This window comes from Apteryx mantelli, chromosome 14, assembly GCF_036417845.1.
Source record: "Apteryx mantelli isolate bAptMan1 chromosome 14, bAptMan1.hap1, whole genome shotgun sequence".
Taxonomy (NCBI): domain Eukaryota; kingdom Metazoa; phylum Chordata; class Aves; order Apterygiformes; family Apterygidae; genus Apteryx; species Apteryx mantelli.
In genome coordinates, this window is record NC_089991.1 from 9,406,157 (window position 1) to 9,425,772 (window position 19,616).

At 36.2% G+C, this 19,616-nt stretch overlaps 1 protein-coding gene across 5 annotated transcripts in view; it reads left to right on the forward strand.

Annotated features, from left to right (window-relative positions):
- Positions 1-19,598, forward strand: part of SFXN1 (sideroflexin 1) — a 30,491-nt gene extending 10,893 nt beyond the window's left edge. For 2 of the 5 annotated variants that reach the window (XM_067305147.1, XM_067305145.1), the window contains exons 3-12: positions 3,172-3,344; positions 4,033-4,203; positions 6,719-6,817; positions 7,922-7,997; positions 9,074-9,159; positions 10,411-10,538; positions 11,091-11,140; positions 17,130-17,179; positions 17,899-17,946; positions 19,497-19,598. In XM_067305147.1, the coding sequence (XP_067161248.1) occupies positions 3,181-3,344; positions 4,033-4,203; positions 6,719-6,817; positions 7,922-7,997; positions 9,074-9,159; positions 10,411-10,538; positions 11,091-11,140; positions 17,130-17,179; positions 17,899-17,946; positions 19,497-19,593 (969 nt within the window). In that variant the 5' untranslated portion in view covers positions 3,172-3,180 and the 3' untranslated portion in view covers positions 19,594-19,598. Of the gene's footprint in view, positions 1-3,171; positions 3,345-4,032; positions 4,204-6,718; positions 6,818-7,921; positions 7,998-9,073; positions 9,160-10,410; positions 10,539-11,090; positions 11,141-13,439; positions 13,551-16,159; positions 16,244-17,129; positions 17,180-17,898; positions 17,947-19,496 lie in introns of those variants that run through there. The other 3 variants (XR_010885660.1, XR_010885661.1, XR_010885662.1) reach the window with 3 other exon arrangements.
- Positions 19,599-19,616: the final 18 nt, after the last annotated feature.

A 19,616-nucleotide genomic window follows, 5' to 3' on the forward strand; every position in this document is an offset into this window, starting at 1 on the left:
TTAATTACTGAGATAAAAGCTGTGAGAACTTAAAACTGATTTTGGAGTCTTTGAAATGACCTTGCATAATACAGTGCTGGCTTGTAGTAGAAAGTAAGAATTTAAAACTTGTCTTGAAAGGATTATTTGAGCATTTAAACTCTTAATACAGTTTATAGAGAATAAACAAAAACAATTCTACCAGTGACCTCCCTGCAACCTTCACTGTCAGTTCATGATTGCTATTTTATCTGGAACTCAGCAATCTCTGTAGAAATACAGCTTAGTTGTATAGTACTGATCTCTGCATTGCAAAGGCAAACAGCTCTGCTTTGCTAATGCAGCCTGGAGTTTCTTCTGATGTCAGGAGAATGTAGAGAGCAGGGAACAGAAATGTCTGTGTGGTTATAAATTTTGTTTGATTTTTAACCAAATCACTTGAGCTTGTATAGAGTTCAATAATAAGATCTGTTATATAGAATAGATAATTTGTTCATGGAAGTTCTTGGAACTGTTGGAAAACAGAGGTTTGTCTTATTTGATGCTTTTGTTTCTTCATTATTGTGTTGCAGATAATACAGGTAAACATAAAAATAATACATAAGAATCATAAATGTTTTGTTTTTTTTTTAATTTGATGGAAGCAAACTCCTTGTCTTTTTTTTTTTAATAGAAACTGATTATTTAACCTAAAGAAACTTTGCATAATTATCAGTAAATGTATGAAAGAGAAGACATCTTTAGAGTTAGCAGTACCAAATTAGGATTTTTAATAAATTTTTATAATAATTATTAAATAATACTAGCTCAGGTATGGCCTTTTTATCATTCTGCTGTTAATCATGCTGTGATTATGACCATGCTGGAGGATGACCATTATAATTTACTTAATCCAGCCTCAAATTCTCAGAGTTTGACATACTAGCGATAGGTTAGTTTGCTTTCTTTGTTATCACGTGTGGGACTTTGCCTTGAATATTCTGCAGTGCTGAGCAGAACGTACTTGCCAGTTCCTCTTTAAACATTGCTTATCTTCATTTATAATGCAGTTAATCTGCATTCTTGCTATGTTATCTTTATAGCTTTACAGTCACGTCTGGTGTTGAGTAAAATTGTGCTTATGCATACACAGTTTTTATTGATTTCAGTGGGGGAATGAGCACGTGTAATATTGGGAAGAATTTGAGCAATCTGAATGTCATTGACAGTTCTTCCTGGCAGCTGATGTATCAGAAAACCAAGTACTTTCCCTGATATATGAATGATGTACCATAAAACAGTATGTGGCCGCTGGCTTTTCATTGTAATTAAATCATAATAATAACTATAAAAGTCCTAAATAAGACTCATGCTTATGCTACGACATAAGCGTAAAAATGTTAAGTCTGGGTAAACACATGGAAGATAGAGCGTTTCCTTGAATAGTTCCCACTTTAAAAGGTCTTCTGACTGGGAAGTGGTTCAAGAAAGAACAATATTTGCGCAGTCCTCATCTAATTCTTAATAACTACTGTTTACAGAGTTGATTTTGTGGTTCCTATGACAGATGTTAAAGCTGTATGGTTGTGATCCGATTTCCTCAAATAGTTATTTGCTTGCTTTCAAGAATAGACTGTTCCTTCTTTTGCTAGAAATGTTGGTCTGTAGTGTCTTCTGAACATCCATTAGTGGTCATCCTTGCACGTTTCCTCTTTTCCCACTCTACCGCCCCCCCCTTAGAGCTGCTGATTTGGGGGTGATTATGATAGAAAGGGAGACTGAGGACTTGACTTCTACAGCAATTGGTTTCTCCAGAGACTTCTAAGCTTTTCCACTTGAGGTAGAAGAGAAAGCTAATAGTTACCTTTGACAGATGGGCATTAGTTTCTCCAGATTTCCTGAATGGTCTCTCCTTTTCTCCCATGATGGTCACAATTCTTTATGATGAAGAGACTTTAGATGCTTAGTTATATTCTTTTTGTGGGTTTTTTTCTGTTCTACATCTGATATTCATCAAATTGACCCAAATGGTTCAGCAACTTCAGAGCATACCTGATGCTTGTTATTAGTAGGTAAACACCACCCAGCCGAGAATTTGAGTTAAGATGCAAATACTTGTCAGTGACAGCTTACACCACATATATTAGTTGTCCTCATAATGATGATTTTTTCCCTTTAAAACAGAAAAAAAGCTATGTGTTCGCTTTATCTTTACTTTTATAAATCGAGTTTACTCCAGCATTTTGAGTTACAAGCATTATTTAGAAGATGACACACACTTTTTTTTAACCAACTACTGAATATGCTGCAGAAATTTGTATTAACAAAATTAAAGTTCATACAGCTTGTATTATGCAGAGGGCTGTCCTTCTTTCATTAGATGCTAAAGTAATCTTAGTCATACTGAAGTAATTTTTAATTTTCTGGGCTTTAAGTCCCATAAATGCACAACTGTATTAGCTCAGCCCCCTTCATTGTAGTTCTTTTACCATCTTGGAAGTATCATTAGGAAAATTTGTCATATGTTCATAATGTTGCAAATTGGTGCATTATGTAATCTTCCTTTTGTTGAAACGTGGGGGTTTAGAGAAACAACATTTGTTAATACAATTTGTTGGGTTTGCGTTCCTAATCTTTGTTTTGTTTTGCAATGCCAAAGATTTTAATTGGATTTTGTTAAGTATTTCTTCTGCCACTGTGCTCTATAACACCTTTTCAGGCATTTCTTGAAGCATTTAATTTCTCCTCCCCTTTAAGGCAACATGCTCAGCAAACACTAATTCATCATTCAAATAAAAGCCAATTTTTCTTTAGTGTATCATTATTTAGTACAGCTACTTATTAACAAGACCCTATAATTTCTGTGCATCTACCTCATCCTCAGATACTTGTGCTCTTAAAAACATCTAATATTTGAATTTTTGGAGAAACAAGCATGGAAATAAATATTTTGTAGATATCTGAGTAAGTTCTCACTTGTTACTTATATGAATAGCAACCTCATTAAAACAATGTCTGACATCATCTGCTTTCTGGATATATACTTGCTCATTTAAAGCTCAGTTCTGCAAGATGTTCAGTGTTTGTGCATCTCTGGCTTTTTACTGCAAGTATAACCACTTTTCATCTTGCAGGTGTCGAGTCTAAAAGGTTACGGGTATGTTATGAAATGAGAGGAATTCCAAAATGCAAATTTTCCTGTTTTCTTCACAGTTTTTGAAGATGTCAGCAGATATACCATTAAATATTAATATTAAGGAGCCCCGATGGGATCAAAGCACTTTCATTGGACGAGCCAGTCACTTCTTTACCGTAACAGACCCCCGGAATATTTTGTTATCTGAAGCCCAGCTGGAAAATGCAAGAAAAATTGTTCATGATTACAGGTATGGCAGCTGATTGTTGTTACTGCTGGCCCAAAAAAGTCCATGTTGGTGATAAGTAGGTGGTTATATATTTGAAAGGAAATATTTAAGACACTGTATTCATTGCACCACTGTTTCTTCTTGTTATGTACCTGGAAACACTAGCATATTCTCTAATAAATGGAGAAATGATGTCATCTGAGAACATCTACTATTACTATAATAATACTATACTATATAATCATATACTATATAATCATACTATAATGATACTACTAACTATTCTGAAATGTGGAAGAAGTGTCCAATTTTGAAAATAATTAACATGACAGCAGAGTTGAAAACTCTGACGTTACTCTGTTTGGGGCAAGTAGTTTCTTAAATACTTGCAAGGTAAATTTTCAAAGTTTAATGCTAATGTCTTTGCAAAGATTTTAGCTCTACAGTTCTCATACAGTTTTGAGTAAACAGAAATCTGGTGTTGGATGTATCAACTCAGCCAACATAATCACTGCTAGGAGTTTTGATTATTTTTATTTCAACAGTCCATTTAAAAGCTAAGGATCTACAAGCTAACTGGAAGGCTAGGTTAATTTAGCATGAACATCCCCAAATCCTCTGATGCCATGTTTTTCATTGGAAGTTGCAGCATTTTATAACAGTTGTGCTTTTTACTGTTGTCTTGTTTTGTTTTTTAACTTGTCCCAAGACAAGGTATCGTGGCACCTGGCTTGACAGAAGATGAATTGTGGAGAGCAAAATATATCTATGACTCAGCCTTTCATCCAGACACTGGTGAAAAGATGATCTTGATTGGCCGAATGTCAGCTCAGGTACCAATGAACATGACTATCACAGGTTGTATGATGACCTTTTATAGGTAAGTAATGGCAATATTACACATCAAACATTTGCTTACAAATTAGATGAGTGAAAAACAATGTTGCTGTCAACAGAACATTTTAGATGTATTATAAATATTTGAAAATGTAAAATTTTGCCTCCTTTTCTCTTTTCTCTCTGCGTTCCCTCACACCCATACTGATTAGTGGTTTCCTCTAGAAGTAGCTGTGAGATAAGCCCTTGGCCCCTTCTAATCCTTCACCAAATATCCCACTTTTCCTCACTTAACTGAGAAAGCTGAGTGGTCCCAAATCCCATCCTTGTAGGGGAGCTGTGTGGAGGACAAAGAGGAGGAGATACCTGGTAATTCTAACCTTAGAGATCTGGCATGTAGGATGTTCTGTCTGCCAATTAAGTATTAAATATGCTCCACTCTATTAGCCTTTGGGTTCCTCCAGCACCTGTCAGAGCCTTCCATTTCCTTAGAAGTCCTCCGTTCACCAGTACAGTGAAGTCCCTAGCAGAAGCCAATGTCTTCTGTTAATAGGCTTTATGTTAGAAATATTTTTGTGAAATAATAATTTGTTAGCAAGAAGTAGGGGAAGGTTCAGAAGAAATACCAATATAATTTTTGATGAGGGAATTTTTAAAATGTCTTGATTCACAATCCAGAAAAGCAAAGCAATTTTGAAAGACACTTGTGTATGCATGTGTTTGTGTGTGTTTAGAAAGCACTGGCCTTGTCAAGAATACAAATAAAGCCATCAGTGCAACTGCCCACAAACATTGCTGTCTGTTAACAGGTTATTCTTATTTTTATGTATGTTTTGTTATTATTGATAATAGTTATAGAAGGTGTATACATTTTCTTTGCATTATTGGAAGAATCACTCAAAACTGGATTGCTTATTAGCCTGGAAGACATTGGTTTCTTTGGATCAAACCCTCAGCAGTGCAAATGGAATTGTGCAGAAGTCCTTGAACGGTGCAGTGTAGTCTACATCTTACTGCATGTCAGTGTGTCTTGGTTATTGCTGGTTACTGGAAAAAGCAAATTCCTCATTAGGCCTAGAAGGACTCTTAGGCATGCAGTAAGGTAGCATGAGTCATGTCTGAACTTTATCATAGGGGGCCTAACATCCTCTGTGTTGCAGTAACACAGGAAACAAAGAAAGGTGAGTCAGGAAGAATTTCTCATGCATGAGAAGAAAGGAAGAGCAGCAGTGATGGAGAAAATCCAGCTAGTTTATCACTGTAGCTATCACATCTCATTCAGATACTGGAAACCAGAAGGAATAAGAAGACACTTTCAAATCTTCTGAATCTTCTTTTTTTTTTTTTTTTAATTTCAAGAAATAACATATCTTCCCATTTCAGAATTAAAGTCATTATTTTTGGTGGCCTAGTTCCCCTGATTGAAATTCTAGTGGAGCAGAAACTTCAGTGTTTTCTCCTACTAGGTACAGAGTTTGTGGTCCTAGTCCACAAAGAAACGTCTAACTCCTGGTATAGTCTCCCAGCCTCCAACTATTTGTGGATCAGGAATTTCCTGATCCAGAGGTGCTATGTTTGTATTTAATGGCCATTAATGGATTTCTTTCTCATAAATTTATCCCATTGTTCAGATGGGCTACTAAGTTGAGAACAAAAGCATTCATCCCTCTACAAGATTGCTCCCTACATTGTTAAAAAATTGACTCACATTTTTGTTACTTATCAATATAACCATTTCTAAAATGTTTATATCCGCAGTTTAACAGGGACCACATTAGCTTGTCAAATGGGGACTCTGAGAATTGTACGGAATGTGCTTTTTTCACCACCCCCCACCCATGCTCACCAGCTCCTACCTTTGTGTCCTAAGGCATCTTCACACTGGCAGTGACGTAATTTATGAGGTCTCCTTGGAGCTTTTGTTTTTTGATAAATTGTCATTTTGATCCATCATTAATGCTGTACAGAACCAGATTCATTTCTGTGTTGTACCTGTACTTCTTAATCATGCAGAAATTTTTGCCAAAATCATTTTTCATTTTGGACTAAGTATCTTTTTCTTTGATTCTGCCATGTGACTGAATATTTTAATATCACAGGGATTTATTAAAACAGTGGCGTCGTTAGCCTTTTGAAGACTGTTTGAGAAAGTAAACCCTATCTCTTAAAATCCACCTATCAGTTGCTTATGGAACTTCCAAAGAGAACTACCAGATTATAGATAACCCTGCAAAAGTACCCTAGCTATAAAAAAGTTTCATTTTTCCCTGTGTGTTTTGCATAGAGAGATTTGAAATAATGCTTTAGTTGTAACAACAAACCTCTGTCCCAAGTGAACCTTGCTTCTTATTTATGATACTTTTAAAATCTCTTTTTAAGAGTAGCTTGTACTTTCATTAGTAAGACAGTATCTCATTGACTGAATTGTTTTGTTCAGATAAACAAGAACCTCTGCCTGATTCTTGTTTGCACTGTTTTTTCTTGATTTGCTGTCATTTTTCTCTTCTGTTGATTCAACTGTGTTTTTAAAAATAGTAATAATTGTTTCTCATTTTAAGAACGACACCAGCGGTGGTTTTCTGGCAGTGGATTAACCAGTCCTTCAACGCTATAGTAAATTACACGAACAGGAGTGGTGATGCCCCAATTACTGTCAGGTCAGACACTAAACCAGATAGTTCTGATGTTTTTACAACTAGCTCTCCAATGTGTTTGAACAGGGTTGGGCTTTAAAGTTTGAGGTGATAGATGGGTAAGTTTGGTAATCTATGTTTAATACCAACTTGATAGGTTTAGAATAGAAGTCTTGAGAATGATGGAGGTGAAATCTCCATTTCCCCCTTTAAAGATGAGCCCAAGCACCATGATCATAAGCATTTAAACAACAACATAGGATTTAATAGGAATCTGTGTTGCACTGATCAATCAACCATTGAAAAATGCTGTATTGGTTTGGTGTTATACCAGAGTATTTCTAAATTGATATTTTGTGTAGACCTTCAGGTGTCCTTCTGTGTCAGCTTCTCCTGTCTGTGTCCTACAATACAGCACACAGTACACTGTGTGCTTATTTGCAAACTGGAGCCTTCAAGGATACTTGTCTCTACTTGAAGGCAAAGAAAGAGATAAAATAGGTGCAGAAAGCTAAAAATCATGAATAGGAGACTGGAATTGCAGTGCTTAACTTCTTGTTTTTGAGGCTGGCTTGCTTGCTGACATCCTGGAGAGAGCGGTGCATTAGAGGATGTATAGACACCTGCTAGTTGAGAAGTATGTAAAGTATGCTCTAGGGCAGATTGGGTTGAATTTAGGTGTTTACAGCATAGCTAGTCTGCATGTATGGGTTTTGGTACAGTTGATTTTAATTATCATTGTAGATATGGCCTTAGAAATTTAAATTGGTTGCATAAGTTTAAGCAATTAGCAAATTAAATATAGAACTAAATCCTTCAAGGTGTTGCCTCAAACACATGAAAAAATACTGAATTGGTAGCAATGCAGAGTAGAACTTAACTGAATGTTAAAATGTTTTTTGCATGCTATTTTTACTGGTAGTGAGAGAAAAGTGTTTAACTTCGTGTCCCAGTTGCATAGGTACAGCCTCACTTATGTTCCATCCACATCCTATTGCAGTATCACAGAAAGGTTTACTCTTTAACTTTGGGGATTTTTTTTAACTACATATCTAAAACATGATTATTTTTAAAAGTGACATAAACGTAATTGTTGTGTATGTACAAACATTTCTATTTTTGTTGTAGCCAGCTGGGAACAGCCTACGTTTCTGCTACCACAGGTGCTGTGGCAACGGCTTTAGGACTTAATGCACTAACAAAGGTATTGCTGATATTTTTTCCCGTTCTTAATTAGACTTTGCTGTTCTGTAAAATGCTAATGCCTCATTTCTCCTCCAGTGTATCTGTGTCACGTTGTGCACAGCTCCCAGTATGGAGCTGTAATTGCCTTTGGCAGCTCCCTTCTCTAGATCCCAGCTATATTTTCCCCCATATAGATGGCTTTAGTACATTTTAAATGGCCTATCATTGCTGTTTTGTTAACACAAATTATATCCAGTGAAGGTGCCCATTTTGCAGTTTCTTTGTTACATGTCGAAGTATCTAATAGCATCTGAAAGTTAACTGGAGCGGATGTGTAATTACAAAGATGAGTGCCCGTTATCTGAATATGACCATAAACGGTACAGATGTGTTTTTAAAAGTACAGTATTGCTTCAGCAAACATGGAAGCTGACTCTAGACTGGCTGAAGAACTTGTCAGGATGTGCCTCTCTTGAACTGATTTCATGTAGAAAGTTTGAATTTTTTAAACAACTGCACAGCATGATAAATAAAAGATTCTTTACAGAAAATGACAAAAATCTATTTTGCACCCCTTTGGTTATGCTTTAATGTATTGGGAGTGGTAGAATATTGACAAGTTATTTGAGAGAGAGACTTTTTTAAGAGATTAATTCAGATTGTATAATATATGGACTGGATGAATAGCTTCTGTATAGTTGGTGCCCTTAGATGCAAAGCAGCTAGTATGGACATCTGCTGGCCGTAACCTTGCCAGTGGAGACAGTGATGTTAAGGTCCATTTAGTGTTGCCGTTGGGCTGACAGGCACACTCAGAAGCTGACACTGCTCTGCAGTGATGCTACTAAATTAAGATTATTTTTTGCCAATCTTATGCTAGCACTCACTGTGATGGAAGTATTTATGACTCAAGTCTTGTTTGTTTGTTGTTTTGCTACAGGCCCCACCGGTGAGTTTTCACCGAATTTTAAATTAAAGGAAATAAATCTGGTCTTTCACTAGTACATGAAGTGCATCTTAATATGACTTTTGGAAAAAAATCATTATGTAATTCTTTGTCCTCTATTCTTTTTTTTCTCTGTGTGCTTTTCACAGCATGTCTCACCTCTTATAGGACGGTTTGTTCCTTTTGCTGCTGTTGCTGCTGCTAACTGCATTAATATTCCACTAATGAGACAAAGGTAAGAAAAAGAAAGATCACTCGTTCTAGAAAAAATGATGTTATCAAGTTTTTAGATCAGCAAGTCACTAAATAAAGCACGTTATATATCTTTAGCTTTTTTCAGAACCTTGCAAAAACCTCATGCAGTCTTGTTTTGATTGATTGATTGTGACACATATAAAATAGAATATCCTCATTCTCTTCAGATACATATCCATTTATTTCTTCAGTCTTGGATCTCAGAAATCAAGTGCCTGTCCTTCAAGACTTGATCACATGCACTCTTTAAATACAGGCTCCTCTTTGGAAAAATATAGTCATTTCAAAAATGGTTCTTCAAATCCCACATACAGAAGTTAGTCATAGAAGTCAGGCTCTGCAGTTCTACTTAATCACCTGAGATTACAAAAAACATGCCCTTTCACAGAAACAAAATTTCACATGTAATCTGATTTGACTAGAACTAAAAATAGAAGTGGGACAAAGCAAATGGAAAGTATCCTCTTACGAAGAGAAGGTTATGGGGGGAAAAAGGGAGTATTTAAAGTTTATATTCACAATGAAATTCAATCCATTGTAGTATTTTCTCTCTTATAAAAGGCAAGGAGAAGAATTAATGCAGTCTTCAGTATACCGGTCCTGTCTGCTTCTTACTCTCCTAGAAGTTCTCCTTGATTATGGGTTTAGCACCTAATCCTGCACTTGAGTAAAATATCTCATAGAGAATAATACAGTTATAGAAAGGTAGTTTCTTTCATACCTGCTTGTATACTTTCAAATATGTTGTTACTGGTTAAAGTGAAAACTCTAAGACTAGAATGTCAGGAAGGGGATTTTCACAAAGACTTTTTAGTTCGGTGAAACTAATCTTCCTGTATTCCCTGTCTTGTCTGTGGGAAAAGACAGTCAACTTTGAGAGCAGTTCAGAAAATTCAACTCTTCTGAATTGCTTCTTGAAGGAACCTGTCCCTTCTGCGGACTGCAGAGATAACAGATCTTCTCTGCTCCCCTTTGGAACGCATGTGATCAGGTTCAGGTGATAGATTGCTGTTACAGATATTCAACTGTTCACTTTTTCCACAACTCTTCCTCTGCCTTTTGAAATCTTTTGTGCCAAAGAGTGTTAAAAACAAACTTGGAAAATAAACCCCCACCCCTTGTCAACATCTTGGACATAATTTTTATAACTGACAAAATTTAAAGAGGAGAAAGATAAGCTGACAAAAGCTGGGTAAATGCATGACAGTCGCCGGTTTATATCTTTCAACAGGGAACTCAAGTTTGGAATCCCTGTCACAGATGAGAATGGAAACAGACTGGGTGAATCAACCAAAGCAGCTCAGCAGGCAATTACTCAAGTGGTTATATCAAGGATTCTTATGGCTGCTCCTGGCATGGGTAAGGATAACTTCAGTCAATACAGCTCTTGATTACCAGTTCCTGAAGTGAGGAGAGCTTAAATTCTATATAACTGGTTTTCTCAAAGACCAAATTATCTTATAGTTTTGCAGGCAGTATTAACATGTCTGTTAAGAAGTTCCACAGGGAAGTGTACGCCACTTCTTACTGTGAAAACATCCATAGGATGATACACTTTAGTGCGACAGAAAAGCTGTTGGGATGCTTTTGCAGAAGAGTTATAGCTAGCAAGGAATCGTAGCAAATTCTACTTGAGTGGAATTGGTTTAGTGAAGAGTGGATGCTTTGACCAGTGCCAACTTATTGAGCTCAGGTTTAGTTTAGTGTGAAGTTAGAAGCTCCACTTATTGGGAGAGTCTACCTTTGTAAAATACCAGTCTCGTATTTTGAATTGGCAGAATGAAATGGAAGCTCAGCTAATGATAAATAGCTGTTAAAACTGTGTTGTAATACATTAGTTCATCTTAACAGAAAATTAAAACAAAATGCCTTTTTCTCCAAGGTTCATGGGTTTTTTTCTCTCATTTGCAGCAATTCCTCCCTTTATAATGAATACATTGGAAAAGAGAGCCTTTTTAAAGGTTTGTCTTGGTTGATAATCTATATACATATATTCATTTCCTAAGTTAATATTTTCATGTTATATTTAAAATACTATTTGAGTCTTCATATTTTCCTACCAAATATTATAGTTAGAAAAAAATTTGTGTGCTACTGAAAACCAATTATTTTTCCTTCCTGTAGGATAAGTTTGGGGCTTGAATGTTCAGAAAGAAACATCTAAAATACTTGTAACTGTTCCAATTAATTCTATTAAAGTATTTTAATGAGTAGTTAGAGAGTGCTAAGTACTAAAACATTGAACTAAAATTTAGAGACCTCCAACTCTGACCAGTGATTAACCATTAAGACCAAATCTGGGAGAACCCAAGTAATTCTTTCAAAAAATCAAATCTTCTCAACTGAAACCAGACAAAAACAAGCTGAGGGAACTATGCCTCTGATTCAGGAAAGCAATTACACATAACCTGAATTTAAGTCACAGTCACAACCCAATTGACATGAAGGGATAACAAATGCAGGTACTGTCTGAATCAGGGCTTTAACATTTTTAATGAGTTGTTCAGAGCTAGATGAGATCCAGCCCTTTAAAACTGCCAGTTCCTCATTTTCTCCACTGCACCGTTCCCTGTGCACAAGATTTTGACAGCAGAACTTGGTAGAATGCTTTCATATGTCTACTCAAAGGTGATCTTTCCTTAAACACTCCCTGCACTTCCCAAACACGGCCTAAGATGCTCTGCAAAGGATAAGTGGAGCACTCATCATGAAAATGGGCGAGATCTGAGAATGTTGAACTGTATGAGCACAGGGCTGTAGAGCCTGCTTTCCAGCTCTGTGGTTGCTTTCTTTATGCCTTTCATAGACAGATAGCTGGGTTCTTTTTATCACACTGTAAAATAACATTAAGAAAATTCGAAATCTTATGTTATTTTAGTGATTGTTCTTAAAGAGCGCTGTTCCTCGTAGTTGATAAACCTTCCTTGTTTCAAGACTTTAAATATGGTTTATTACAAATATAGCAAAAATTTTTAATGCATTTTTTCCTAGATATTAATATTAATAAGGAAGCATTGCTTATCTGCTCTAGTAGCACTTTGAGCGTGGAAATAATGATGATAAAAACCTCTTTTGAAAGTGACCCTTTAAAATTACTGGAAAAGCAAGTGCAGGGTAGGCACTGAATGGGCATGTTTCAGTAAAGATGATAATTTCCTATATTCTGTTTATGCTAAATAGTGTGAAGTCATTTTCAAAAACCTGGTGTTAGTAAGTATATAAACTAAGTCAACATTATACCCTGTATGTACATGAGATGGTGAAGAACAATAATGAAATTAATTATTAGGTTGTCTAAAATGAGAGGAACAGTTTTCACATGAGGGACTGGAGCCATTTAGTAGTAAAGGGAGTTTCATCTTTGCCAGTTGATATCACCGGTTTACTTTCTTACCTACCTATGGACAAACTCTTATCTGCCTGTGAAACACATCAGACAAGCTGGAACTAATAGCCCAGAAGGTCTGACTCCTTTCCGTTGGAAAAAAAAAAAGAAAGTGTAGTCTAAAAGTTTCCAGACCCTTCCTTGGAAAAGTGGTTGTGGAGGTTGCTTGGTTTTGTTTGTTTGTCTAAGATGAAACTTCCTAAAACTAAATATTTAAATTATTTTTCATATTATTTCTGTTCCTCATGTTTCCTGTGCTGAATTAGATTACCCAGCTACATGTATCATTTGAAAATGCTTGTGTATTAGTATATAAATGAGGCACTAGGAAGAGGTCCCACATGTCTTCAGATTTTGAAAACTTTGTTTTCTTGAAGCGCTTTGCTTTTTTCTCCTCTTTGTTAATAGAAAACGCTATTTCTCATGATGTAAGAATAGGAGATGCAGCATTTGAGCTTTAGAGTAAAAGCTTGTGCATGCTGCTTATATCTCCTAAAAGAAGTGAGACTGCAATGAATCCAAATATACTACTATTTTACAATATAAAAGCCCTCTACTGATTTGGCTATTTCATAATTGCTGGTCTTTTGACCCCTACCATGTTGGTACAGTGACTTTAAGCAGCTTGTGATACTGTTATGTTCTTGAGAATATATTACTCAGAACAGCAATATTTATTTTCCAATATCAAAATATTTGTAAATTTAGAGCCAAGATGATTTTACATGGGTTTGACATGGGAGAGATGTCACAAATGCTGTCAACTCAACTGTCAAATACATGACATTTGTGGAAGGTTTTCTCAGGGTTTGGAGACAAATATCGATTATTTTTTGTGCAGTATGATCAATATAAGGGTGTTGTGAATTTTTCAGATCAGCAAAAATGAGAGATTTCTTCAGTGACTACTCAGTGGTCTTTGGTACCATCATGACCGTTTATGCTCACCTGTTCCTCCCCCTCAGCCTCAAAGACTGTGAGTTCAGGTGAAACACTGCTCTGCAGGTAGTCAGTGGTAACACTTGGTATAGATTAGTATTAAAACCATTAAGGAATGAGCTGCATTTTTAACAAGCAGCTTGTGCATGTTCTCTTGAGGTTTCAGAAGCACCATCCCATTTGCAGTACTCTGACACCACCCACACAACGCTTTACTAACTCATTTCTCTTAGCCTTTGCTTTGCACATCATCACTCCTGAAAATAGTTTCGTATGCCTGCCAAAGCCCATTAACCAACACACAAGAAGGTCAGAAAATAGTCAAATGGTTGTTAAATAATGAAGAAAATAGAATGATGATCTGCAGTGAGATAGAAACAAATACTTCTGGACTGCACATCTGAGATAGCAGGATGTCATTCTCTGATGTTTGAAATAAGATGTAGGTAGTGTAGCAGTATTCATCCCCATGTTTTGATACTGTTTTGCATGAGGACATTTTGTTGGTAACATTGGTGTGAATTACAATATTCCCTATAGTTACTGTTAGAAAATGGTTCAAGAATATTTTCAAAATACAAACACATACTTGCTGATTTAAAAAGAATTTAATTATTTCTTGCCTTGAAAGCTCTAAATACACACACACACACAGACACACACACACACACACAAACACACGTGTGTATATATATATGGTTTTTTGCCTAGATTTCAGCAGCGGCTTTGGCATGCGTTTTGTGTAATTAAGCAGTGTAGTGGTTCTTGATGATTAGGCTGTTTAATATCTGTATTCATTATCTCTATTGATATACACTTGCCTAGCTATGTGCAGAAACAAGTTATTTTATCTGCTGCAGTGAAAGAAGCCATAAACAACCTTATTATGAGGCATAGGGTTTATAGATTTATTTTAGTTACATATAACCTTTCTCCTAAAGAAATAAATTTTCTTCCATAGAAACTTCTTAAAATTCTAATTGACACTGAAGTTTTAATTTATATTACCATTCTCACAGCTTCATCTACTGTTTCTCTCCTATTTTGCATACCATGTTGACATTCAAGTTGATTCCACTAATTTCCTCTTACATCCTATAAAACAAGCTACTTGGATTCTGTTAAACTGCAGCTAAAATATGTATTCAAAACCATTACAAAACTAGAACAGAGCACTTTTTTTTTTAATCGTCATTCCTGAATGTCTTATGCCTTAGATTCCTCCATGCATTCCTAATTTAACTGTCATTTCATTTATTCATCTTCTTGAAAACAGGCATAGTTAGGCTGGGAAAGCTGTCAGACTTTAGGATCTAACAATGAAAGAAAGCCTTTCGGAAATCTTTGATTTTCCTTGTGTCTTTTGTTTGCTTAATTATCATTTCTGCATTTTCTTTATTTGCACTAACTGCTAATGATTCCACAAAGTCATCTGGAAATTAAATCTTGATTCATCTGGAACTGTGTTCAACCTGAGTTAAACAATAGATCTCTAGCACACTAAATGTGCTTCTCTATTTTATTTCTCTGTAGGGATGTACAGTCTGCATTTGAGACTTGCTTTATTGTTTCAGAATTGTTCCATGGGCAGCTACAATTCTTAATATTGACCTTTTAGATTTTTTCCCACCATCCTTTTTTTTCCCACCCTCTTTCTTAGTTAATGTAGTCTGGTAACACTCTTGAAAAATAAAGTAACTTTATCTTCGGATCAGGCACTTTGGCAAAAAATGTTCAGCCAAATGAAATAGGCATTACTTAGGTTGTCTGTACTACTAGACACCTCTGTCTTTCAGTTTAATGACCAACTCAGATAAAGATTTGAAACCACTATCTAATAATAATACTGTCATGATACCCTCTAACACTCCTTTTAGTTACAAAATCATATTTTGGGCTTTTCTGTTAAATAGCTCACACTGCAATGCTTAGCATTCCTCTCCCTTAGTTCTCCCCTCAAACTGGAGTCTTTCACAGTATGGAATTTGACTTATTTTCCCAAATACACATAATAGCTGCCAGTCCCACCACACTCCTATGCCCCTCATACTTAAGCTGTGATAAGCACTGTCTGATTTCTGATCTTCTAGTGTAGGTCAAGTCATCTCTTGCCATTAACTCTCCCAACATACAAAGTTTAAATCTTTTTCAGTAAACTTATCTCAGCTGAAAGTCAAGATGGACTTGTGCAGTGGAATGCCGGAACAGCAGAGGACTGCTGAAGTCACTCTTTATGCTTCTTGCTATTGCTGTCTTCTTCCGTTTGTTATCTATTGTTGCAGGTTATTGCTGAATTGCACAGTTCTTCCTGCACTCATTTCCGGATTACAGACTGCCTCCAAGAAAAAGAGGAACAATCTTCTACATCATTCCCTCTTCACTCTCAAGCTCTGGAGAGAGCTCATTCCAGGCTTGTTTTCCGTGTCTTTCATGCTACTTTTAGCACCAGCTTCATCCTACTGAGCTTTCTAAACCTCCTTTCTCCATTTCTCCCTTTAAATACTGACCATCTCTTGTTCACCAGTTCCCCCCCGCCCCTAACTTCTATAGCTTGAGAAATGCTTCTTGCAGAAAACATCATCTTTGTACTTATCCACTGTAATGTGTAATTTTGACTCATTAGCGGTTTTGTTTTAAAATCAACTTCTTGTTATAGGAGCAGTTATGCATGTCCTGCTTATTGGAGGCACTTATTTTATTGTAACAACAAAAGCCCATTGCAGCAGTCTCATTTAAACAGGTCTGATTTTATTTCATTAGTAATTAATTTAAACTAAAATTCTAACACAGAATGGGGAGGGGGATTCCTAAACCATTTAAAGACCTACAAGAAAACTGTTATATTCCTTAGCATATATTCCTTGAGTTCTGTAAAAGTCAAAATATTGAAGAATATGCTTAAAATAAGCATCCATATCTTACAGGCTGCTTTCTGTTTTGTTTCCCCACTTCCTCCACCATTTTTTCTTTTATAAAAGCAGATGAGTTCTTGCAGAACTACAGTATACTAGACTGATTTGTAGGAACTTACCCCTGTAGCTCACAAAGCAAATCACAAGAATGGAGAAAGGGCTAAGAGAGGAGGGACACCTCCCTTATTTTTGGATGGCAGTTGCAGTTGCTGTTGCACAGAATGCAAATCCCTGGTTGTAAATTAGAACCATTTGATGTCAGCGAAGAGATAGGGGCTGTAGCTAGAGCCACCTCTGCATAGGGATTCTTGGACCAAATTCACTGTGCCCTCAAGACCTTGCACTGGCTGTATTGCTCCAAACTTTGGCTCTGCTGCTAGATTCTGTGAGCATAGGTGACTCGCAGAAGAAACGGTACACAAACTCAGGTCAGAATCGGGTCACGAGGAAAACAATCAACCACCTATGGCAGTTTCTAAGGGACACTTACTCCGGATATCTGTGTACAGTGATATCCCTGGGAATTTTCCGTTACATTCAAAGGGATTGGGATCAGGCCCTCAAATTAGAGCTCAGGTTTAAGGTATGCCAGTAATCGTTTTGCCTTCTTTGTGTCCAACAGTCTTTTAGATCTAATCTGTCTCTTATAATACAAGAAATTTCCAGGAAGGGGGGAAAAAGATATCATACTCACTGTGTACGGTTTTTTAACAGAGATTTCCATGGATGAGCGCTCCCATTCAAGTTGGATTAGTTGGCTTCTGGTGAGTGATTTCTTTGAATCACGTCTGCTATTTTAAGATGTACCTGTAAGTTTTTTTGAAGGAGGAAGTGGAAATATTTGCACTTAACTTAAAGGAAAAGCCTATGTAGGTTAAGGCAATAAAAACAAGAAGCCGCAGAAATGATTTGTTCCTCCATTGAGTTGAGAAGTTAATGAGACTAGAGCAGTTACTTGACTTCCTTCTCTGTAACTGATAATGATATAAAAAAGAAAGCAGTTAGTAATGAAGAAACTGCCAGGAGAAGAGTAGGGAGGAGGGAGAAAGGGAGTGGCAAAGAAAAGGCACTTAACAGCTTGATTTAAAAGGTGCTTTGGCTGTTCCCTCCATAAATAATAATTGGAATCTAATCCTGTAGTTCTGATGAGTTCTTGAAACACAGATCTCATTAATTGAGGGCTTGAATCTCTTGTCTTGTATTTAAATTGTCATGTACACCTATGCAAAGTGCTGTGAAAGGACACTGAATGAGAATTTTATACACATTGGTAAGCATAGCATTGATGTATTTACTACTGAACAGTAGGTAAATGAATTCATAAGGTATAATGCAGCGAGAAATAAAGGTTACCCAGCACTTCCTCACTGTCCACAAAAAACAGTGAATACAGCAAATAAGCTTTCTGCCTAGATCATGCTTAAGGGTTTTGAATTTTCTTTTAGTATCCTAAATATTGTAAACCCATTTTTATCTTCTCTAGTCTTGTGTTTGCAACACCCTTGTGCTGTGCACTGTTTCCTCAAAAAAGGTACGTATTCTTGTTTTGTTATTCTTACTTTAATGTTACACTTCCAGATGCATGCAAGGTACTGCAGAAAGACACACAAATAAATGGTCATTGCCTCCTAGAGCATACAGTCTCAATTCCCATATAACAAATGTGATAAACATGAGAAAATTCAGAAAAGTAATAACTATGTTATTCATCAGTAATACATAATAGCTGAATGGGGCTTGTTTATATATAAACTCCTAGCAGCTTCAGAGCTGCATCTATGGAGGGATAGTGAGCAAGAGGAGAGGTTTAGGGGAATAGTTTAGACATGCCATTTCAAACTGAGAAGGTTGGGACTTCCAGTGTCAGAGCAGGAATTTGAACTTGATAAGTTAGGAATCACTGGAATGTTTCATAAAAGAGGCTAACATAGCCCAAGCAACACATTGATGTCTAATAAGGTCATGATATTGTTGAATGCTGTCAGATCCCATTTTATTGTCAATGGAGAACTCCCACTGGTTATAGAGAACAGCACTTGACTAGATGTGCTTATTTGTAATTTGATTAACCTTTTTTCCAAGTAAGAATTTTTCATCAATGCAACACTATCTCAGAACTGAAAACTGTCTTAGGAATGATATTCTTTATACCTAAAATCATAATGAAACTTGGCTGGGTTATCTACAATTAAAGTTAGCTCAAATTGCAGTATGTAATGTAAATGGGGGGGTCTTAAACTCAACTGACCTGTCCCTCTTGTATTACTAGTGGTTGCCAAAATTAGTACATCTAGTTGACAAGGTGCCAAATGCAACTTAAAAGATGCAAGTTGGAGCTGAATCAGTTAAAATTGTAGGCAACTGGAATAGCTTTTGACTTCTAGAAAACAGTTTGTTTCTCATCTGCTTTGTTTGTATTGTTTGAGTTCAACAAAGCAATTTGACCTTGTGTTTCCTTGTCTGGCACAGAACAGAAAATTGTGGTATTAAAAAAAAAAAAAAAGAAGTGTCACTAGGCTACCTGGAGTTGACTTGGAAAACTTGCACAGCAATTGAAATGCAGTTCATAATTTTAACCAGGCTCTCAAGTTCATGTTCATAGAGACTAAGTTTGTTTACTAATTTCACAAGAAAATTAGATCTCTTAAACTGTATTTAGGAAATTGCAGCTGTTTACATGACCTGGCAGCTGAATCCACTTTTCTATGAGATGACTCTTAGAAAATAAATCTTTTATTCAACTGAATAAAATCATGCAGTAAGTTAAATAAGCATATACATTGTTTTTAAGAAAACAAAGTTTTAGAAAGGGAAGCTTCTATTGCCAGGAATGACCTTAAGTAACTAAGGAGATTCCTGACCTCATGACAGTAGCAGTTCAGCTGTTTCTTGAATCAATAGAACATCTTACTGCCATTTAAGAGAGGTCATTCACCTCTGGTCTGTGGGCATGACTTGTTCATAAGAAAAAACAAAAAACACCTTTTCACAATCCAGGAAGTTTAACCAGATGCATCATCTTTCTTAGTTTAGACTCAAGTGCTTGTTATATATAACCATTTTACTGTTTCTTTTGCTTAGTTCCATGTCTGTAGCACGCTTGGAGCCAGAACTGCAAGCCAAGATCCGAGAGAGCAGCCCTGAATTAGAACGTGTATACTTTAATAAAGGATTATAATTCAAGGAAGGCAGAATATTTTT